Source organism: Daphnia magna, linkage group LG2 (genome assembly GCF_020631705.1).
Source record: "Daphnia magna isolate NIES linkage group LG2, ASM2063170v1.1, whole genome shotgun sequence".
NCBI lineage: Eukaryota > Metazoa > Arthropoda > Branchiopoda > Diplostraca > Daphniidae > Daphnia > Daphnia magna.
In genome coordinates this window covers 7,271,732-7,293,416 of record NC_059183.1, presented here as the reverse complement: position 1 = coordinate 7,293,416, position 21,685 = coordinate 7,271,732, and the positions used below count along the sequence as shown (strand labels likewise).

Genomic DNA, 21,685 nt, shown 5'->3' with positions numbered 1-21,685 from the left:
TTTAACTTCATTCCATTTATATGAAACCTTGGAATAGCTAATATAGACTTGCGGTAACGTCGTGAATAATTAATTATTCGTGAATTCCTGTCGATTGGAAATTTTAGTATTGGGGCCATTTTCTAGTAACTGAACATTGAGGAAACTATATGACGCCATACAGATTTTAACAACAATAATTATAATGTTCATAATCAATTAATGCCTTTTAATTTGGTGACACATAGGTCAGCAGATTTGTGTTGCTTGCACGCTAGGAATTCAGGTAGAGATAAAAATATTAATCTCTGTCGCATTTAAATGAATAAATATAGAAAAGCTTTACTAAAAAGAATCGGGCTTCATTGGGATTTGTTTAACAGGTCACCGATGAATGAGCGACTCAAAGACAAAAGACTGCCTGTCTTAGAGTGAAGGGACGAAGATGATAATCTTTGGTCTGAGAAACTCTCTGCAGAACTTGCTAATCCAGGTTCAAGATTTGACATTGATGCCACCGAACGAACTCGAGGAATGGAAGAAGAGTAGAATGCTTCCTCTTCTGCATTCAAATGGTAAGAATGTCGTAAGTTATTGTAAAAACTCGAAAAAAAAATACCAAAGTATTAACATACCAGTGCCATCAGAAAGGAACTCGCTCCAAATAAATCTTCTTGGACGGCTGCGAGGAAGGGTTCTTTGCCAAGATGTGGGTGCGCTTGAAACCTGTAAAAAGAAATTTTTCAAGATGTACGATTTGAAATCATTTTTAAGTGTTTAGTATAACGGCAAATACCTGTAATCTTTGCCTGATGGCATCCGAACTGGTTTGTGCACGACGTCGGGTGGACATCTTCAATCCATCAGACGATGTTGGACTCGGCTCTTCTTTGACAACCTATAGAGTACACCAAATTTTGGATATTAAAGTTTCCAGATGGTCTAATTTTATTGAAGAACCTGCAATCCAGTTAGTCCTTGAAGCATAGGCGTTCTGTTGTTGGTCGTCGCAAACAGGGTAGTTGGACGGGCGGCAGAATCGCATTCGTCATTTGTCTAATTAATGAAAACTAATAATTACATTGATATCAAAGCTATGATAACCACTTTCTAATTATCGTACCGTATTTGACTGGGGCGATCGGTTTTTTCCGCCCTTCTTTTTACTGGAGGCAAATCGGCTTTTTATATTTCGAAGCCAAAGATCGAATTTCCTATAATTGGATATGCAAAAAAGGATAATTAAATCATGATAAATTAGCAGATAAAAGCTAACCTACGTGTCGTCTTTCAATAACTCTTCTGAATCTGATACATTTGATGTGTTAAAGACGGGCCTTGTTAGAATTTCATCTAGCCTAGGTCTGTCTTCAGGATTCTTGCTAATCATTTCTTTGATTAATCCTCGTAAGAACACAGGTTTTTTCCCCAATTCTTAATTAAAGGAAGAGAAATGTTACGATTAACTTCCAAGTGAAAATGGATTTTGATTACTTGTAAGGTTGTACGTTCCCGTGAGGATGTTTGCATTTCTCATCATCGTAATTCCAAATGGGTGTGTACCTTTCGTCAAAAAGAAGAAGAAAACACATCCCAGAGGGAAAACGTCTATTGCCGTGGTAGCATACAAGGCGACCTTTCGCCCAGTTTCCAAGTCTTGCATATTTTGTAGCAATTCCGGAGCCATCCAACCAGGGGTGCCGATACCAGCAGCAGACAAAGAGAATGAGTCCGTACCTCTTACTAGTTTGCAAAATCCAAAATCGGCTATTTTGAGTCCACCCGATGATGAGATCAATATATTGTTGGGTTTGACGTCACGATGGACGTATTTGCGTGAATGAATGAAGGCTAAACCTTCCAACATTTGCTTCAGAGCTTCCATTTCTTCAAGCATGGGACCTGTATAGCTTTCCTTGCAGTAATCATCTAAAGTAGCAACACATAGTTCTAAAGCTAGCCTCCTACAAAAAGAAATAAAAAAAAAAAGATATACTTTGTGAAAGACGAATGTTTTGGAAGATTATACGTACAAAAACGGGTGTTCCTGCTCAACGTGCAGAAGTTGTAAAATACGTGGATGTTTACAATGGAGTAAAGCCTCTAGTTCCCGCTCAACCAGCTGAACATTGGTCAACAAAATTCGTTTCACAGCCACCGGTTGACCATTAAAATGTCCAGCAAAAACCACTGTACCCTCACATCCACGGCCTAGGATATTGCCTTCATCCCACTTGATGGATCTGTTAGTGCTCCATCTTTTCTCCATTTTTCTGGCACAGAAATATACCCAGAACTACTAACGTCTTTCATGCTCGTTGGACGATGATTGCAAATGGCTACTTCATCAGTCGACTACTATAGGTATTCCCGATGATAACAACTGATAAGTAATGATAGATAAATATAGTAATGAACTATACCTTCTAAACAACGTCACCACTTTTACTGAACACCTTATTATCTGCCCGGACTTGTTTTGATCGCATGTTTTCACATCTGATTCACAGTATTTCGTTATCCATTACATCAGCAAGCCGTGCTGTTTTTATTTATGACTAATGAGCATAACATTCTATGCATTTGATCAACATGATCAACATCTTCTAGCGGAGGAAGTCTGTTCTTTCCACGTCAAGATTAGAACGACAAGATTAGAACAAATTAAAGTACACCGTATTTTTAATTAAAATGTCAAACTACGTAACAACCCGGGAAAATACATCCTCGGGGAACTAAAAGAGTCATCTCTCATTATTTATTTATTTCATCCTATGCAATAATTGGTGGGCTAACGTGACTAAGGCTTGCTGGTAAGGAGAAGGGGTCAGCTGAGCAACTTGAGTCACAGCGTCGTTACAGTATTGGCGTGCCAATTCTTTTGTGCGCTGCAACCCGTCTGAACGGAGCACCAAACGAAAAGCGGTTTCGGCATCCCCGGGCTCTTGAAATCGACGCATAATCAGTGGGTTTAACTCAGAAAACTGAAATCGAAAACACAATGATTCATTTACGCGCCGTAGAAAGTATTAATGAAGGCCATCACTAGAGAAACCACTACCTTCTGTGCTGCAAACAGCACAGGTGCGGTGGCCAAACCAAGACGCAAATCGGCAGCTACCGGTTTTCCAACTTGAGCTGACGTGGCGATGAAATCGAGTAAGTCGTCAACCAGTTGAAATGCCATTCCTAACTGGCGACCATATTGAAAGGCGATAGACTGTAAGGTGGAATCAGCTCCAGAAAGCACTGAGACCTTGAGAAAAATCATTGTTCTTGATTTTGAAGTAATATACTTTAAAAAGGACGTTTTAAAAACTTTATACCGCTTGGCAACTATAGGCAATTAAACTAGCAGTTTTCTTAAATGTTTTTTCGGAATAATGCGCAAATCTCTCATCTTTATTTTCTCGTGCACCCAATTGCATGAATTCTCCCTGAACTAAATCAGCGAGTACCTAAATATATTTGTTTTTAAAGATTAACGTTCTTGCTGGAATTATGATAATTTTCACCTGTGATAACAAGATGATGACTTGCTGGTTTTGAAGTCGGGCCAGCATGCCGGAAGCCATGGCGAGAATGAAATCCCCAGCTATGATCGACTGTGAAATAAAGGCAGTTGTGTTAAATGAAACTTAATTCATGCTTTTTATCTTTTCATACTTTCTTCTGTCCCCAGAGAATGTTGACTGATGGTCTACTCCTTCTGCTATCCGCGACGTCAATTACGTCATCATGAACCAAGGACGCCGTATGAATCATTTCAGCTATTTGTGCAATCTTCTTCTGTTTTTGAATCACACCCCTATCAGCACGAAAACATTCAGTATTAGTTTGGCCGTGGGTTTTCTATCAATATAGATAACAAACGGAGCATTTTGATCTAGATGGTAGTTGATTGCTCTAGCCATACACATAGTAATCACTGGTCGGATCGCTTTACCCTCTCCATTAAAATAGTATTGGGCAATCTGCCTTAGCTCAGGCTGTGTGTTGGTCAGACCCTGTATTAATAGCATGTGAAAATTTATGTAAATTGATGGCAATAAATATATAAACTATCAAGTAGAACCTCTCGGATGTCTTCATAGAGACCTTCAAGGTCCGGTCTAACCAGTGCATCAGCAGTGGGTATGTTCTCCTTGGGTACACTGACATTGGAGGTGATACTAGGTACAGCCGTCTGAATCTGCTTATGTAATTCCGTGACTTGTTTACAATGTAAAATTTTTATAACCTAACTATGTGGAACAACTATATACACCTTGCTCCGAAGTTGGAGAAGTGAAGTGTTTCTGGATAGCAACCATTGATATCGCAAACTACCATTTCCAAGGTGAGACACGCGGGAAACTGTAAGACTTGAGTAGGCTAAAAAGTTCGTTATCCTAGCACTAACTACCATGATGATATTTAATAACAAAGATGGATGAGTCCGTCAACACATAATTTCGTCTTTTTTTTTAATAAAAAAATGCAGCAAGAACCACAGTTTGCGGGAAGAACCGAATATTTTGCAAGCACTACAATAATAACCGGTTCCTCAAGGCTGGAAAGAAATGACTGGGTACACACTGGTTAGCGGGTATTGTATCTAGCTAACTAGTAACTACAATCCAACATTTTAGTGCTATAGTTTTAGCAGACGAAAAAGTCGAAAACCAAATGAAATTCGTGGCGCGTACCCTATGATAATGGTGTCATAGCTCAACTTCGCAACTTAAGCACTAGTCAAACTGAAACTGCAGACAAGAATGATCTCTCGGTTTTTCGGCTAACCAATGTGTAGTTTTCCTCAATAAATTATTAGGTAATAAACACTAAGTTTATTAAAGTGTAAAAAACCATTGTCACTTTCATACTTTGTTTCCCGTTCCTTAATTGAAATGTTCATGATTGCGTTTAAGTAAAGCACCATTTTTCAAACCAACCAAACTTGTCTATTGGTTTAACCCATTGCCTCGCTAGTTATGTTTTAAACGTTATTTCTAGTCACTTTTGTTACTTCGGCTTCCCCATTATGGGGATACAATGTCTTCCCTATTAAGACATTAAACTGTAATTTTTCAATTGATTTGTAGGTATATTACAACATAATGGCTGGACATTTATTAAAATATTTGACTGATGCCTTGGGGAAATTTGAGTATGTATACCTAACACCTTTGCTAAGGAGGCCTCCAACTCCACATTGGATCCCATTAGTGGTGCAGGCACCTGAACAGTTAATTGAAAAAGATGAATCATTCGACATTAAAAGCATTTTTGATGGATTCTTATGGGGAGTACCTACCTGCCGGCGCAGTGCTGAAAAGCGTATGATGAGAAAGTATGGTGCTCCCAACTGGCACAACAAACTTATTCTCCCACGAAAGGATATCAAAACCTGTGGTACTTGTGGCCACAATCATGAAGCAGGCCGTTTATGTCGTAAGTATTAGGGTATGTCGAGTGTAAATTTGTCAAGAAACATACATATACTCTTCATTCCTAGCAAATTGTTACTCAAAAGTAAAAGCTGAGACATCTGTTTTGCAAGAAAAAATGGTTCAGGAACTGGGTCTTGATCCCATAGATAAAGAAATCGCCATTGTATACCAAGGAGAGAAAACTCAATTCGACGATGAATTCTTCAAGGTTCACCACATAATATTCTTTTAGTAGAAATAAGTATTAAATTTTTATTGCTTTGCGTGTAGGGTAAAAGAGTTGTTCAAATGGAAAAGCCTCGACCAAAATGGTTTAGCAAAAACCTGTTGCAGCGATGTGGACCAAATTCTGACGTGAACAACAGTGAACACACAATTATAAAGCCTCATGATTTAGGCTAATATTTTAATTTATCTTACCTGGTTAGTTTATAAGAAAAAATATACCAATTATGGAGTTACTGCTATTCCACCGTGTATTCAATTGGAAATAATCTGTTAGCCGACGGTAGTACAAGATAAAATCACCAATATAAAATTTTCTAAGGAAAAGCACTCCAATAGAGGCCCATGAAAATTATTGCATTGCCATTTGCTTCGAAATCTCATTGAAGAACTGCTTATAGCTTTCCGTCTGGATGCCGCTCGATTATCATTCCGACACCCTGCATTGCAAACAGTTTCATTAAAACTGTGCCCAACATATACTGTTCCAAAATGGAGACTCGCAACATTTGGAACCCTGAAAGAAGGGTTTCTTTTCTATCAGCACGCTTCACCGCACTGGGGGAAACCCATGTACACTATCCGGCGATTCCTACCAGTGAACTGACGTGCCAAAAAGGAAAACAAACAAAATTTCATTCATACCTGACCACCTGCAGCACACGCAGCTATGCATGCGTATTTCCCGTCTTCGTGAATCAATCTGTTTGCTGCATGAATAGCCAATCGAACTCCTTAAAAATAAAACAAAAATAAAAACAAAAATAGATATATATAAATATAATCCAAAAGCCAAATTGTGAACGAATGGCGAAAACCTGTAGCTCCAAATGGATGGCCTATTGAGAGAGATCCACCCCATAGGTTAAACTTGCTCATATCTGGTGCTCCGACTTTGCCAGACCGCCCCATATACGTCTTGCAGAACCAGTCCGAGTCCATAGCGCTAAGATTGGCCAAAATTTGCGCCTAAACATGTCGAAAATGGTGCTAGAATACATCGGGATTATTGCCAACGCAAACCACAGTGACATTTACCGCAAAAGCTTCATGAACTTCCCAGACATCTATATCATTCATCCCGAGACCGGCTTTCTCCAAAACGCGTGGTGTAGCATAGGCTGGTCCTAATAGCAGTTGATCTTTGGGGTCTTGGCTAACGTAAACGAAATCTCGTAGGTAAGCCTTGGGTTTAAGTCCCAATTGCTTGGCCTTGTCTTCCGTCATCATCAAACATGCCGAAGCTCCATCCGTCTGATAAAAAAAGATTGAATTATAAGAATTGAAACAATAAACTAATTCATATTTTCCAAATTCACCAAAAAAGACGCGTTGGCAGCTGTCACTGTACCGTGAGGCTTGATAAAAGCTGGCTTCAGTTTCTGTAATTGTTCAGGTGCAGAAACTCTGATGCCGTTGTCGCAAGTAATAGGTTTGTCTTGGCCAGGAACTTTAGATATTAAAACAAAACGAAAATATAATTTAAAAAAAAAAAAATAACATATTTATGTACATATATATAATACGGTACTAAAAACACAAAGGAGTTGCCATACATACCTTGATATGGAATAATGTCTGAAAGGAGGCCCTTTTCAGCTGCATCATGAGCAAACTGGTGGGAGCGAAGAGCAAAGGCGTCTTGATCTTTGCGACTGATATTGAACGAAGCAGCCAAACGATCGGCAGAGTGTCCCATGGTTTCACCAGTAGAAAATTCAGCTACTGCTGGAAGCTCAGGGATTAGAGCTTTTAAATCAAGTTGGGATAACAATGAAAGGCGCTGGCCGACTGTTTTGGCTTTGTTTGCCTTAAGCATGACAGAACGCATCTTGCGGGAATGACGAATGGGCACATCTGACATAAATTCCACCCCTCCAGCGACGCAAACATCGTAGACTCCAGATTGCATATAACCAATGCCTTGAAATAAAAATATATAGTATGAAGGAAACTATGATACCTAAAATACAAACAGACACTTACAAGTAGACATAGCTTGATTTGAGCTGATACATGCCATTGTGACAGTATGGGCAGGTGTCTTCTCAGAGAAACCAGCACCAAGTGCAGCTTCACGGGCAACATTGGAAGTTTTGACTTCTTGGATGACTGTCCCAAATGCAATGTATTCAACAAGCTCTTTGGGGAGACCTGTTTTCTGGACCAATCCCCTGTTGGAAAGCATTTTTTTTATGGCTTACAATGGAGACAAATACCAACAGGAAAACACCTACAATAATGCATTTCGTGCCAAGTCATGTGGCATGAGTTTAGCATAGTTTGTACCAGACAGCAAAAACGGAGTCCTTACAGCATCAACCAACACAATGTTCTTCTGGTTTGGCCGTGCTAACGATGGTTTCGTTTTCTGCCCAGCCGCGTACAGCGCCGGCAATGTGGTGGAAACATTGCGTGTGCCTTAGATTTTGTGAGGAAAATAGTTATGAGACCAGGCTGTTTCACGCTTTGCCGTAACCCGTGATAACCAACAATGTGCATATCACAGCATAGAGCAATATTAGTACTCAAATGGTAATTAATTTCAAAACATTTAAACTGCACTAAAAATTCAAATCGTTGAAGGCAGACGGGTTATACCTGATCGAAGGAACGCAACAGAATTTACGCGAGAAATCTGGGCAGCCATTCTTAAAATGACGGATATCTCCTTCCTTGGGGAATCTACTACAGCTGTTTGGATTTCGAGTATTTGCTTAAACAAATCACCATTAACAGCGCTCAAGTGGGCAAAAGCTGAAACTAAATTGAGGCAAAGATAAACGAACTGGCAACAGCGTGGTTAGTGTGGGAAAAACCTAAAATTTGGTTTCAAGATTTGGAATCAGGATAATATCAGCATGCGTCATCCAATACTTTCTTTAAAAATCCATAGGTCCAAAATAAAGTTGATACATAAGGTGATCAGTGTCTGTACATGCACGTGCAAGCAGTTCGGTAATTGATTTCATATTACCGGTAAGTCTAGTTCACGTTTCGATAATCGTCGTTTTGTCATTCACTCTTTCGCTGCTAAAACTGTATTATCGACATCCGTAGCAAAAGAGGTTGAGGTAGAAAAGGCCGATAAAGCATTGGCACACAACATAAATCACGATCCTATTAATTCAACAAAAACGCGAACATACAACTCATCACTAACGATAACACGATGCAATATGTTTTTCAGATCATACCTGTGCCATTGGAGAGGATGAAAGTTCCATTTAATGCGCGCGTGACTTCATTCCTCGTACGCAACTATGTTTATTGCAGAAAATGTGGCCATTTCTCTATGCTTTTTTATTGCCATACCTGACACATTTTTCTACCACCTACTATATTCAATGATTTAATTTATATTAGTAAATCCTAAAATAACTTTCAATTTTAATTTGTTGTATTTATTATCGATATGGAGTTCGCGTCCAGATGTCTCCAAATCCAGATCTTCCAAAGATTGAAAGTGGGCTAACTGCATATTTGGCGGTAGACAAAGGTTACGTGTGGTGAATGTGATCTTTTGGTATAAACAAGTTATAGGGCTGATTTGCGCTTATACAGATTTGGATGTTTCCTGTTACGAGACCGAAGTATGCAAGCTTTTCGGTTATATAGAAACGATACGTATTTTTTTTGTTTTCTTTCTAATAACTCGTTCCATCGCCCTAAAAAGCATATCACCTTTCATTCTGGTTTCTTCCTTATGTATACAATCAGTAAGCAGACACTGCGGATCACTTGTTGAAACCGTCCTTTTCGGGAGGATCACGTGTATTCCTCGAAACTAGGTTATATAAAGCGAAAGCGGTGCAAAACAAGTCCTTATATCATTAACATGTAATAGTGTTATAGTTGCTAAATCCCTCCTTTATGAATGAAATCACAACAAAAACGTTATCAAAAATAAATTTTTTCTCTAGATTAGAAAGAATCCATCTTCCCAGGGACTTATTTCATTCTGTTAAGTAGCTCATGTGTTAAGGTATATAAAATTTGCTGGTAAGACGATGGTGACAAATGAGCCAACTTAGTTACGGCATCATCACAGTATTGGCTAGCCAATTCCTTTGTTCGCTGCAATCCATCAGAACGATGGACTAAATAGAAAGCTGTCTCGACGTCTCCTGGCTGGTTAAATCGCCGTTGAATGAGTGGATTCAATTCAGGAAACTATAATCAAAAGCACAAGATATAGTATTTCGAAAGTTTTACTGAAAGTTTTACTGATAGCGCTTAAAACTTGATAAACGAGTACTTTGTGTGCAGCAAACAAAACTGGAGCAGTTGCTAGTCCCAGGCGTAGATCAGCTGCTGCTGGCTTACCCAATTGGGCCGATGTAGCTACGAAATCGAGTACGTCATCAACCAATTGAAATGCCATTCCCAACTGGCGTCCAAACTGGAATGCTATATTTTGCAAACTGGAATCAGCTCCAGCGAGTACTGAAACCTTGAAGAAGAATTTCATAATGTTTTTGCTATTGTTTTCTATTTTTTTATTTTATTTATTATTTTTTTTATTTAAAGATAAATACCGATTGGCAACTATATGCAATTAGGCTTGCAGTTTTCTTAAAGGTTTTTTCCAAATAGTGGGCGAATCGTTCATTCTCTGTTGCACTTCCGTCGAGTTGCATGAGTTCTCCATTAACTAAATCAGCCACCATCTCCAATTACGTAATTAAAACAATAAGATAGTCCACTCAAATATTGCAACTGCGTCAATTTTAATCTTACCTTTGTTATCAGCTCGAAAACAGGATCGCTTTGCATAGCAGCACAGATCTCAATTGCGCGTCCAACAACAAAATCGCCTGCTACGATCGACTGAGCAAGAAGAAAAATAATTTTATTTAAAACAATCAACAGAAAAATGCATAGTGTCCGTATTACTCTTTTCTGTCCCCATACGACATTGGCAGATGATTTGTTTCTTCTACTTTCGGCCAGGTCAATCACGTCGTCGTGGACTAAGGAGGCCGTGTGAATCATTTCAACTACTTGTGCGACCTTTTTTTGTTTTTCGATCATTTCCCTGTTACAAAAAATGAAGATCAGAATGATTAGTTTCACAAGTCTCCGAGCCTATCGAGATTAAGTAACACACGATGAAATTTGATTTAGATGGCAGTTGATCGCTTTAGCCAAACACATTGTAATCATGGGTCGTATAGCTTTACCCTCTCCATCGAAATAGTATTGAGCGATTGGGGTTAATGTTGCCTGGCTTTTGCCTAATGACTGTCAAAATAGGTTTTACATTTTAACAAATAGAAAGTAAAAGTTTTCCAAAGTATTCAACCTCCCTGATGTCTTCATAAAGGCTTGCTAGATCTCGTCTAATCATGGCGTCGTTATCGGGCTTGTCATTGGCTGACGCTGTAGCGACGTTTGTGATATTTGGTACTCCAGTTTGTATCTAATTCCTCAGACAGTATAATTAGTTTCTTCAGGTAATCATTGGTGACTATCAATCTATACAGTACCTGATGCTGAAATAGGAGCGAAGGTGGGCTGGTAAATAGTAACGATTCGCATTTTTGTAGGCCGCTATACGCTCGGCATAACTGACGATTGTGGGACGCAAATAATATTGCAAATCTTTGGCTAGCAAGAAAAGCAGTCATCCTTTGCCTACTGTTGTCGTTGAAGTGTCACTTTTTCGAAACTTCAAAAGCTTACGTTCAATCGCTTTGTATGTTCTCTCGAACGACGACGACAACTAAACAGTGAAACGAAAGTTCGCGCTGAGAAATGCTTACATTTTACGATGCCTCAAGGCGTACGAGAAAATGTCGAAAGCCGTGCGTAACAACCGTTAAATGGGGATGCACGTATTGGTACAGAGAAATCCGAAAGTTTAAAACCAGCTTACTGACACAAACGTGGTGAGAAAACTGGTTCGATAGTCCAAAGGAAAAGGATTTGATTTGATGATGAAGGATTTGTAAAAATGTCCTTCAAATGAATGTACTCAATGCACTAGAAATACGCATGACATTTCGGCTGTTTTGTCTAATTATTTATAAACAGGCTTTGAAGCATGCCAAAAGAACGTCTGTCCGGAATATTTTCCTAGCCTTTTCGACATAGTTTCTACCGCTACCATTTACAAACATGGAAAAGGATCAAACTTGTATAAACAAAGCATTAAAAAAACAACATAATGGCACTTTAAAATGCCCTAACTGTTATAGGAGATTATTCCACTAAACTTTAAATTAGGTTAATGTCCATAGAGACTTCTCTATTCCTCTCCTATTCCTCTCCTATCTCTCTATTGGAAGGTGTCACGTAAAAACTACAGATCAAAACGAAGGTATATGGAAACCAAACTGCTAATCAATCTTTTACCTGCGAATTTGGATATCAAATTCACAACATACAGCGAAAGAGCAAGACTGCAAACTGACAGCAGTCCTGTTTTACGTCCCTGTGGCTATACGAAGGGGTCGTCACGCCACCACCGACGACAACGTCCATTACGGCTCAACTTTAAGAATGTTGCCCTAAAACCCGCTATCGATTCAAATGTTTCATTTTCGAAACGAACAGTTCAAATGAAAACGAAATTTTTGAGGTACAAAACAGTCATGTTTATTGTTGAATAATTACTACATCTACCATTTTTCTTCTTTATATTCGATACACTGTAACTACTGTATGCCTCAATATTTAGGAAATTACCTTTGATATCAAAATATAAGCACCTTTGTCTCATACACTGACAAATGGATAAATTTTACGTGTGACATTAGAGACATTTTGTTTTGTTGTTTCGCAATTTAATTGTTTGTTTTTTTTCGAAGAACGCACGCACTTTGTACATGGTTAAAGGTGATAACCAATAATATAGTGTAAAATGAAAGTAAAAGAAGAAGAATTGCAGGTGGCAAAACAGAAAGTCAGAAAGCAAAAGAGATAATTTTGTCTTCTTAAAAAAATACGATATTTTTATGGTCATTCTTAAAAATCTAATTCGTATGAAAATAAAAAAAAATTTAAAAATACGCGTGGACGGATGTCTTCGTCACCCTAAATAACAAGTGCTGCACAAGCTGGCAGCTTTTTCCTTTTCTTGTGTTTCCTTCTTCAATCACCGTTCAGTTGACTTTCAGCGAACGTGGCTGGATAACTGTAAAAAGAAATTTTTCTTTTAAATTCATTCAACTAAATGCCTTACACAACTGGTTTTCCTGGTTAAGTTAGAAAGTCTTACAGTGTGCTCTAGCACGGCGATCCTGTTCGGGAGCGATGGACTCATCCTCGGGCGTAACAGGACGGGCAACGATTATTCCGCCATCTAGGGCAGGTCCGTTTTCAGGCATAGTACGTAATCCTCGACCTCCAGTGCGGACGGGTTGAGTTGCGCGGGTATCCGCGGGCACGGATTCACCAGATGGGGATTTCTCGTTTTTAGGCGGATGACGGTTGTTAACTGGCGAGAGAATCGAGTCCATAAGACGTTCGAAAAACGAAGCACGACCCTGGCGGCGATCCGGCGCGGCCATTTGGCTGGGCACAGGAGGCGCAGCATTGCGTACGTTCAAGAAAGGAATGTTGACTGGGATGGGAGCGGAACGTTCTTTGCCGACTAGAGCAGCCGGCAATGGAGGAACTTGCAAGAAAGGAAGAGTAACTGGACGATTGGGCAATTGGACTGGACCTGAAGGCATCTCAGTGCTGCTGACCCCTTCAGCTACTTTCGGTCGGGGAGTGTCCAACAAGAATTTAGGAACGCGGAAAACGGGCAGATTCGGCTGTTCAGGCCGGATGGAGAGTCTCTGAACAGGTTGAGGCTCTTCCGCTCCCAGGATACCAGGCAAATCTTCTACTAGGCTGAGGAGACTTTCCGGCAATCCTTGAAAGTCTGGCGCGCGCTGGCGTTCGCGGAAGAGCGGGACAGGGCGGGCAGTGACCAGCGGAGGTCGGATTGGATCAGAGTTCATACCGCGATGTTCTGGAACATGAGATTTCTCCTGACTATTGTCCGGAATGAGGTCGGACGGAAGGTTAAAACGCTTTTCAGCCATTGCGTGACCGTCAAACGGACGTTGTTGGAACGGTTGGAACTGAGGTGGCGGAGGAGTTGAAACTGGGCCAAATGGTCGCATTTGGCGTAGGTTAGCTTCGGGAAAACGGAAAGGCCGTCCAGCCGGGAAGGCTTGGAAGGGAGATCGCATTTGTGGTGGTGGTGGTGGTGGAGGAACATTAAGAGGATTTAAAAGGCGCTGTTCCAGCAGGGCATTGTTCAAATCAAAAGGAGGAGTGAGATTCAATGATAGTGTTGGCCTCATGGATCTTGGAGGCATCATCTGATTAGGGTTCATCATCAAAGGGATCGGTCCGATAGCAGACATGGAATTCATTGGCATGCCTCCCATCATGTTGAACGGATTAATGCTTATAGGAGGATGCATGTCGAACGGCATGAAAATGGGTCTAGAATGGATGAGTCCTGAATCATCTTCCTCATTCAGCTCTGTGATGCTATCCTCATCGCTCGAGCAGATGATGGAAATGCGTTCGCCAGAGATGATGGGCATCAGAGGAACGGCCGTGGCATTTTTAGCCGTGATAGGCAGGACCTTTACGTAATCTTCGGCTCCATCGAGGGGTCGTCGTTCAACGACGCATTTGCTTTTGTCCAGCGGATTGCGTTTCAAGAACATCTGCAACATTGACAAAGATCGTTATTATTTAGATACGGGGTAAATCTTTTTGATTTGTTGGAGTACTTTGGTCAGTTCGTCAATGTCGATATCGAGATCACTGCCGGTAGGCAAACGAAGAATCTTGCCCTCATTCTCCAAGAATTCTTCCAACAAATCACCGTCCGTATCTAGGCGACGGTGATCCTTTTCCTCGTCCACTGCTTCTGAAGATGACTCGGATGAAGAGAGTTCGCCGGCTCCAGCAGTGGGAGCATCGCCCGTTAAAGCCGAAGGCAAACTTGCTGTGGCCGCCTTCTAATCATGTCAAAGTTCAATTTTTTCGAGATTTTCAAATGATTTCTTTAATGGCATACATTGGACGTTAACCTAGTGAATGAAAGAAAAGAAGGACAACTTCTTCCTACACCCAGTTATTTTTTTTTTTTATTATTTTTTTTTTTCGAAAGTAGACATTTGTAACTGACTTTTTATGTCCGGATTTAGAACAGCACCATAAGATCGTATACATGTTCCGCTATAGTACTCAACTATCACGGAACCTCTTTTGACTACCGTTTCTTTTGGAGAGGGCGTTCAAACGATGTGGACATGAACAAGAACCAAATGAAAGGCCATCGACCCACTTGAGGATGATCGTCCAGTAAGATAAAACGGCAAAGCCAAATGGACACGGTGAAACGACAGTAATGACAATGCTGAAACAACTGCGTCAAACTCTCATAGAAAATTGGAATTTTCTTAAAGAGATGGGACTCTTCGTTCCATTGTAATGGCAACTTTCTCTTGAAAAATGAGTAAATAGCAGATGGATAAAATGTCGACGAACTCGGTTACAACTAGTTGCGAAATAGTAAAACGCTAACCTAAAACACGTGCCAACAAAAAAAAAGAAAGAAAGAAAATGAATTGCTCATGGATGGCGTCATCGAGAGTTTGCCAGTCTTGCGTGAAATCATTTTCTCTGTTTCTGCGTCCTCAAAACAAAACAACAACAAAAAAACAGACGAGATGCGAATGAGAAAGGCGGAAGATGTGATGCATCGCATGCGATGCGAAACCAGGACACGGCAATAATTAGATCCGGGAAGAAAACACCTTACGCACATACGCAACAACACCCTGACTTCCGTCCCTGCGAATATCAATTAAGAAAATCCAGCGAATTTTTTAAATAGAAATTGGCGACCGGCAGTCGGATATCAAGATAGATGTCCTTGTACATTCAACGATAGCATCCCAAATGGATTCGTGAGATAATTGTTAGTATGCTCATACACACAAAGAAATGAAAGTTGTCGCTTGCTCGTAGTGGGAAAAACAAACAAAGAGATCGTGTTCTTGACTCTGCCTCTTTTACTTTTAGAGAATACAAATTCAGAAATTAGTTTGATGGGAAATTTTGAAGAGAAAGGGGCCTGGAACGGAGACGCAGAAGATAGCCCCCCCTTCTTATTTTTCAAATAGGAGAGAGCAACGAACTCAAAGAGAAAGTTTTTCTTGGGGGTTGAAAAGAGAGAAGAAAAACTCCCCACACGAACACACAGATACAAACAAAACAAAAATAGTGGAAATAAACAAAGGAAAGAATTGAGGTGAAAATGGCTGCCGACAGTACTCTTGTGTTTGATCGACAGACCAGAAAAAGTCCAAGTAAAATATAAAAAAACCAAAACCTGTTTTGATTAATTCGATTGTTTCGCCAGTTTTGCCACTCTCTTTTCAAGCTCATTGAATTGTTTTCAGCTTTATGGAAATACGGACAAGCAAGTCCAATCCTTTTTGTGAGTCATGAACGTCGTGATAGATTCGAAATTGGCCCTTATCTTCTCCATCTTTCCACTGCAAGTCGGTAATACTTCATTCGGAACAAGCTGAGAGTCTAGAAAAGAGGGGCTTTTCTTTGTCCGCATTCAATTGGGCAGTTGGCCTACTGACCGACCAACGGGGAATCAACAACAAAATCAGCTGCGTACTCTTTACCTTTTCGTCCTCCCCTCTTTTCTTTGTTTTGGTCTTTCCATGCATACACACATACACAGGTACACTTGTAGTTATGGCCCATCTCTGTTCTTTGCGGAAGGTCGAGAACTTTAACTCAATTTTTTGTGGCTTGTTTTTTCCTCATCTACATCACAGGTGGGTTACAATCGAATTTGTGTTCCCAATTGAGGCTTTCGTTTCAAACATCCTCTCTAGTTTTTCCCCGTCACCTTTTGTACGAATCAGGAATCACATCCTATTTCCGGCTTTGAGTGACAAAAAGAAACATGTCAGCGGAAGTTGACGGTTCCCGCAACCGATCGAATTAAAACGACAATCCTGGTAAAGGCTTCGTATCGTTACGGATGCTGTTTGCCCCCTTTTTTTTTTAATTCATTATTGTCGTCTTATTTTTACCTGCTTCCTCTTAGCGGGTGTTTGACTTTGAACCGACTTTGACACACGGGGGATAGTCAATCACACGCAGAAATGATAGAAAATCAAGAACGAAAGGAAGAGGAGAAAAACTATGCAATCTCTCGTTGCTTTTTTTGGCCATCCAACATGCCCTCGTTTGAATGGAAGGATAGAAAAAAAAAGAAGAACAAAATAGGAAAGGAGGACTCACGTTCGTCTCGGTCGAGCTGACTGGGGCGGCGGAATGAAGGGCAACACCGTTGTGTCTCATTTGCAAGTAAGCGGCAAGAACGATAGCCGTGCCCAAGATGAGCGCTACAGCCACCACAGTGATGGCAATGAGTCGGGCAATACGGACAGATGAAGCCGTTTGCTTCTTGTATGCCTGTTCATTCAAATAGTCAAATAGAAATCATACAACAACAACAACAACATTTAAACGTTTGCCGGAAAAACGTCATAGATAAATGAGATGTACTTACGGGCGGCTCTGATGTGACGGAATACGCTCTTGACAAACTCAAGCCGGACTCATCTTTGATAGTTTCAGATGAGATGGATTCCACGTCTGACTTATCCACCTTCTCGGAGATCGTTGAGACGATCATTTGTGTAATGTTAAATTATCTCTTTTTGTTAACAAAAGAAAATGAGAGAAATTGGAAGGAGAGGAGAAAAACGGCTTGAAACTCCAGTTGGCCTGGAAGTTTGTGAAGTGGCAGCCAACAACCACACGGGCTTAAATAGGTTGCTTAGGTACGCACCCGGACGGAGGGGATGGAAGGCGAAAGAGGGCGGAGCTTACGTGGTATTAACTTTTCTCCCAAAATGTTTAGTGAAAAGAAAGAAACAAAGAAAAAAAAAAAAATATATACGAGAAACTAAATTTTAAAGAGTACCATAGAGAGAAAGAAGTAGTTCGTTCAAGTGTCCAGGCGTGGTCAGAATGTAGAAATCATCCAAATAAAAACCTAGCCACGTCTTCCATCGGATACTGTCCAGTTTCTCAAATGTTCGGTGCACCCCAATCGTCTCCCGACGAGAATTTTCATTCCGCTCCAGAAAATAACCGAGGTGAACTGCATCCATTTCGATTTGAGCCCGTTTTTTCCTCCACCCTTTCCTATACTTGTAACCGTCATACGACTCGGCTGTTTTTATTTTCGCGAGTTCATCGAACCACATGATGATCGGCAACGGTATACCAATCGCCTATTGCAATGCGTTGTGTGCATGGTGCAAAGTCCAAAGCCATTCGTTCAAATTCGATACCCCACAATGCATTTTTTTCCGCCTCCGATAAAAAAAAAAAAAAAAAAGAAAAAGAAAAACACAAGTTTCTTTTAGTATTAACACGTGTCCTTGTTTGTTTGGTTTTTTTTTCCGTTGGTGTTGACTAAAGCCAACAACCGACCGCTTTGTTGAAGTCATCGCCATCATAACGTATCGGTGTCGAGCGTTGCTATGTTTTTTTTTTTTAAATATATTTTCGAGTCCTTTGATAGACGAGCGAATAAAATTACTTAACGTCATCCTTCAAGAAAAAAAAATGGATTCGGGTGAAGGAAATATAAATCGGACAAGTGGTGTGCTATTTCTTCGTAAATCAAAAACACACTTGAACCCTCAGCTACCCTTGAAGATGCTGGACAAAAGAATACTGTGTGTACCTACACCTTTTCCCAACTGTTATATCTTGCAATTGGAAACAGGGCAATAAAAGGATAAAATAAAAAAGCATTGGCTGTTAAGGCTCTTCTTTCACTCGCACGCTGAAAGAAAGTGAACGTCCTGTGTGCCGTTTCCCCTTTTTAAAAACAACATGGTGGTACCCTAAAAACTTGCCACGAATCCAAGTTGAAAACACAAAGCAACTTATCAGCAAACCTTGGCCTATTTACATGGCGTTTTAGTCGTCTTTTGTTCGTCAATACCATTACTTGTAGAAGCAGAGGTATATCCCATCCTGTTCTCTATATGTTTTCGTTTGGTACGCCATGGCTACCATCTGCTGCCCGAGGGAGAATGACGTTTTCCTCTTGACTATGAAAAAAGTGAGCGCCTCCATGGTCGTGACAAGCTTCGCAAACCCACTATGGAGCGGATGTAACGAGCACGATAACGGGAAGGTGGGCTATATGAACGTGCACGATCCGGATGATGACTAGTCGACCACGTGATGGACGGCCAAAGAAACCGAGTCACTGGGTCAGTCAAGTGACAATTTCCGATTGATATTCTTCTTAACTATTGCTAGATTCAACGATAGTTACGGGTCGGGCTCAAATGAGGTTACCATCGTTGAATACGCAAGCCATAACAATCGATTATTTTACGAGGCCATGGAGAGAGAACGAAGGAGAAAGGCAAAAAAATGATCAGTGAAATGGCTCCCTCTTGCTCCACAGAAAAGAGAGACAATTAATAGTGGCAGATGCAGAGGCATCGCTGTGGAGATACTAGTCAAGCGTTACGAAATTTTCTCTTTAGAATTCTTTCAAAGGCGCGTTGGAAACTAGCTAAAATAAAACCTACTTTCTTTGTCTTTGTGTTTGCTATTTTCTTTGTGGTAGAAGTAGACAATATTACTTCTCCATAGATGATGGCACCAAATCCCTTTTCCTTATTGTATTGTTCTTCATGTCACAGGGGAAAGCATAGGATCGTTTATTCCTCTTCGGCTTCCAAGTTGATGGAATTACCGAACTTGGCATATAGTTGCGTCTTCAGATCGCTCATGATGGTTTTAACGTTCGTACATTCGGCTTCAATGGATTCAATGTCATTTTTTACTTTACTCTTGGCTTCTTCAAGTTTCTCCTATAAAGTTAATAACACTATTAGCAATATTCTATATTTTATGCATGAAAAGGCACATGAAGATGAGAAGCTACAGTATTCACCTTTGCCTCTTCCATGTTGAAGTGCACGAAAACTTCACCTACAACAAAAGGAATAGGGGCTGACTCATCTTCGACAAGAAGTAGATCATCTGATGCATCTTCCAAATTCTGAAGATCTCCCTGAAAAAAAGAATCACAAACTTAAAACTATTGGGTGTGCATAACTGTCAAACATAAGACTTGTTTAGCACCAAATAAGGGTGTGAACAGAATTGAACAAATGTTTGTAACAGAAGTGTAGGATTGGGAAAGCACGTAACAAAGGGAAAAACATAGCCACGGCAAAATAAAACCTTAATGAAAACTTGTAAAATTCTACCAATTTGAAATTCACCTTTTTATTTTTCAAGTCATCCCTCAGCTCCTCCCATTTTGCATTCTGTCGTGCAAACCGGTTAATTTTCTGTTGGTCTTCTAACGTAATGTGAATGTCAGAATCCTTAAAAAATTTTGCTTGATAATAAATTACGAAAATAGAAAGTGAACGTAAAAGAAGACTGGTGTAACAAACATTTCCCTTACCGATTCAAGAGAATCTTTAGAAACCGCTACCGCAGCCATGATCTTCTAATAGATTTTTTTTTCTAAAATTCTAAAATAGCAGACGACGCGTAAGAACAAGCTTCCCAATCTCTTGCGTTGCCATTATTTATATGATTAAACTAGTGATAGTGAACAAATTGTTTCTTTTCGTCTTTTTAACATAAGAAATTAATATGAATATTGTATTAAGCAATAGAGAAAATATTTTATTAGAAAATGCATCTGAAGCTTAAATCACGCTGTTAAAATGAAACGTAAAGTGAAAGCTTGAAAGGGCCATAATGGCGTTGCCTTCATAATTGTTTTCTGCCCCATAAAGTGCGTTAGGAATTCACGCGCTACGGGGAAAAATTTCCTTTGCTTCTTGCTTGGCTTTGGCTATCTTTATTGCAGTGCCTTTTAGAAACCGGTAATGCAGTTGTTTCATTTTAGCATTTTCGAGAAAGATCTTGAGTAAAAACAGGATGCTCCAAATGAGTACGAAAATCATTCGTGTGAAAGCTTACGATGAAACCGAGAGCCAGATGTTGTAAAAATGTGATATGTCTATTTCCACAGCTTAAAACGCAATTTTTGTCTGGATATTTTGGGTGAAAACGATTTGCCGTTTAGATCGATACAAATCAAATGGAACGCTACGCACGGCAGCCACCAAAAACCTTTGCTTGTGCTGTTGTGCTTCATCCCCAACAATTGTACAAATAGAACATTAATCAACTTAAATAGAATGAGATGCTGGAACTTACTGTATACTCCCCTGAGTTTTCTTTTTTTGTATAAGCTTCACATCAAGACATGAACAATACGCCTTTGGTCCGTTCCCTTATTTTTATTCTTGTCTTCCGAATTCTCTTGTTTTGTTTTTTTGGGAACTCATGTATGAATGCAACTGAAACCTTTGACGTCATCTTGTCACTATCATACATGTACGCAAAGTCATTTCCATAATAAGCCCTCCTTTACATCTGCGTCACTAAGTTGCCCAGCCAACGCTAAAATGGTCAAGAAACCCATTTGTTAGCTACTAGTTGGAAAAATCTATCAAGCGTCATCCAATTAGCTTAAATAATTCAATAATTGGGGCTGCAAGCTTTCTACTTTTTTATTTCAATCTTTTCTTTCTTTTTTCTTTTTTTGCTTGCCCTGGCCCCCTTTTTTTGGAATAACATTCGTCTTTATAAATTGTAGTTGCATAATTGGCAGCCATACCCTACACCCAATACTGTATATACTAGCAAAAGGGTCCCCCATGGCTGTAATCTTTATGTCTATAGATTCCAGTATAGAGTGTACGATACTCAGACTGCAACGTTATGTTTATTATAGTCTTGAAAGATGTCGCATTAAATGGGTCGTTTTTAGGGGGGCAAACTGTTACCAAGAGTGAATCAAGAGAAAGCCTTAGAAGATTTCCATGGTTTAAGTATGTGGGAGAAAACAGGACTGGTTTGACAAGAAGGAATTGGCAGAAGAAAAATTTGAGGTTCAGATTTTAATGATATGCTCAAATAAGAAGAGAAAATACGTA

General features: G+C 39.9%; 7 protein-coding genes and 1 long non-coding RNA gene across 9 annotated transcripts; 2 read left to right on the top strand and 6 right to left on the bottom strand.

The window, feature by feature from the left end:
• Window positions 1-64: 64 nt before the first annotated feature.
• On the bottom strand, window positions 65-2,338 carry LOC116915739 (serine/threonine-protein kinase/endoribonuclease ire-1). Its single transcript, XM_032920867.2, has 8 exons — window positions 2,013-2,338; window positions 1,474-1,943; window positions 1,260-1,413; window positions 1,103-1,193; window positions 940-1,035; window positions 776-877; window positions 615-705; window positions 65-541 (listed from the first exon to the last, which is right to left on the bottom strand). The coding sequence occupies exons 1-8, from the start codon at window positions 2,246-2,248 to the stop codon at window positions 342-344; spliced, it is 1,440 nt and encodes a 479-aa protein (XP_032776758.1). The 5' UTR covers window positions 2,249-2,338; the 3' UTR covers window positions 65-341.
• Window positions 2,339-2,499: 161 nt separating this feature from the next.
• On the bottom strand, window positions 2,500-4,578 carry LOC116915740 (all trans-polyprenyl-diphosphate synthase PDSS1). 2 transcript variants are annotated; one of them, XM_032920868.2, is made up of 8 exons: window positions 4,247-4,578; window positions 4,055-4,174; window positions 3,853-3,986; window positions 3,646-3,787; window positions 3,495-3,584; window positions 3,306-3,437; window positions 3,041-3,235; window positions 2,500-2,963 (listed from the first exon to the last, which is right to left on the bottom strand). In XM_032920868.2, exons 1-8 carry the CDS (start codon window positions 4,385-4,387, stop codon window positions 2,742-2,744), a joined length of 1,176 nt encoding a protein of 391 aa, XP_032776759.1. In that variant the 5' UTR covers window positions 4,388-4,578; the 3' UTR covers window positions 2,500-2,741. The 2 variants fall into 2 exon arrangements, with proteins under 2 accessions (XP_032776759.1, XP_032776761.1); XM_032920870.2 differs by having other exon boundaries at window positions 4,055-4,171; window positions 4,247-4,575.
• Window positions 3,134-4,048, top strand: LOC123469705. The gene is made up of 2 exons (XR_006643022.1): window positions 3,134-3,266; window positions 3,460-4,048. It is a non-coding gene; the product is annotated as an uncharacterized LOC123469705 (long non-coding RNA).
• Window positions 4,579-4,665: 87 nt separating the features above from the next.
• LOC116915742 (39S ribosomal protein L32, mitochondrial) lies at window positions 4,666-5,872 on the top strand. Its single transcript, XM_032920873.1, has 4 exons — window positions 4,666-4,792; window positions 5,064-5,412; window positions 5,477-5,619; window positions 5,682-5,872. The coding sequence occupies exons 2-4, from the start codon at window positions 5,079-5,081 to the stop codon at window positions 5,811-5,813; spliced, it is 609 nt and encodes a 202-aa protein (XP_032776764.1). The 5' UTR covers window positions 4,666-4,792; window positions 5,064-5,078; the 3' UTR covers window positions 5,814-5,872.
• Window positions 5,870-8,395, bottom strand: LOC116915735 (trifunctional enzyme subunit beta, mitochondrial). Its single transcript, XM_032920863.2, has 9 exons — window positions 8,238-8,395; window positions 7,874-8,057; window positions 7,623-7,810; window positions 7,197-7,559; window positions 6,956-7,086; window positions 6,675-6,890; window positions 6,455-6,605; window positions 6,282-6,370; window positions 5,870-6,076 (listed from the first exon to the last, which is right to left on the bottom strand). Exons 1-9 carry the CDS (start codon window positions 8,284-8,286, stop codon window positions 6,032-6,034), a joined length of 1,416 nt encoding a protein of 471 aa, XP_032776754.1. The 5' UTR covers window positions 8,287-8,395; the 3' UTR covers window positions 5,870-6,031.
• A 978-nt stretch (window positions 8,396-9,373) lies between these two features.
• On the bottom strand, window positions 9,374-12,088 carry LOC116915741 (all trans-polyprenyl-diphosphate synthase PDSS1). Its single transcript, XM_032920871.2, has 9 exons — window positions 11,994-12,088; window positions 11,126-11,361; window positions 10,942-11,058; window positions 10,747-10,880; window positions 10,533-10,674; window positions 10,377-10,466; window positions 10,175-10,306; window positions 9,895-10,089; window positions 9,374-9,809 (listed from the first exon to the last, which is right to left on the bottom strand). The coding sequence occupies exons 2-9, from the start codon at window positions 11,264-11,266 to the stop codon at window positions 9,588-9,590; spliced, it is 1,173 nt and encodes a 390-aa protein (XP_032776762.2). The 5' UTR covers window positions 11,267-11,361; window positions 11,994-12,088; the 3' UTR covers window positions 9,374-9,587.
• A 123-nt stretch (window positions 12,089-12,211) lies between these two features.
• Window positions 12,212-17,437, bottom strand: LOC116915734 (bromodomain-containing protein 4). The gene is made up of 5 exons (XM_032920862.2): window positions 17,194-17,437; window positions 16,923-17,096; window positions 14,378-14,608; window positions 12,859-14,311; window positions 12,212-12,774 (listed from the first exon to the last, which is right to left on the bottom strand). Exons 1-5 carry the CDS (start codon window positions 17,317-17,319, stop codon window positions 12,743-12,745), a joined length of 2,016 nt encoding a protein of 671 aa, XP_032776753.2. The 5' UTR covers window positions 17,320-17,437; the 3' UTR covers window positions 12,212-12,742.
• Window positions 17,438-19,324: 1,887 nt separating this feature from the next.
• LOC116915743 (prefoldin subunit 4) lies at window positions 19,325-20,278 on the bottom strand. Its single transcript, XM_032920874.2, has 4 exons — window positions 20,137-20,278; window positions 19,949-20,053; window positions 19,615-19,734; window positions 19,325-19,531 (listed from the first exon to the last, which is right to left on the bottom strand). Exons 1-4 carry the CDS (start codon window positions 20,173-20,175, stop codon window positions 19,379-19,381), a joined length of 417 nt encoding a protein of 138 aa, XP_032776765.1. The 5' UTR covers window positions 20,176-20,278; the 3' UTR covers window positions 19,325-19,378.
• Between the last annotated feature and the right edge of the window lie 1,407 nt (window positions 20,279-21,685).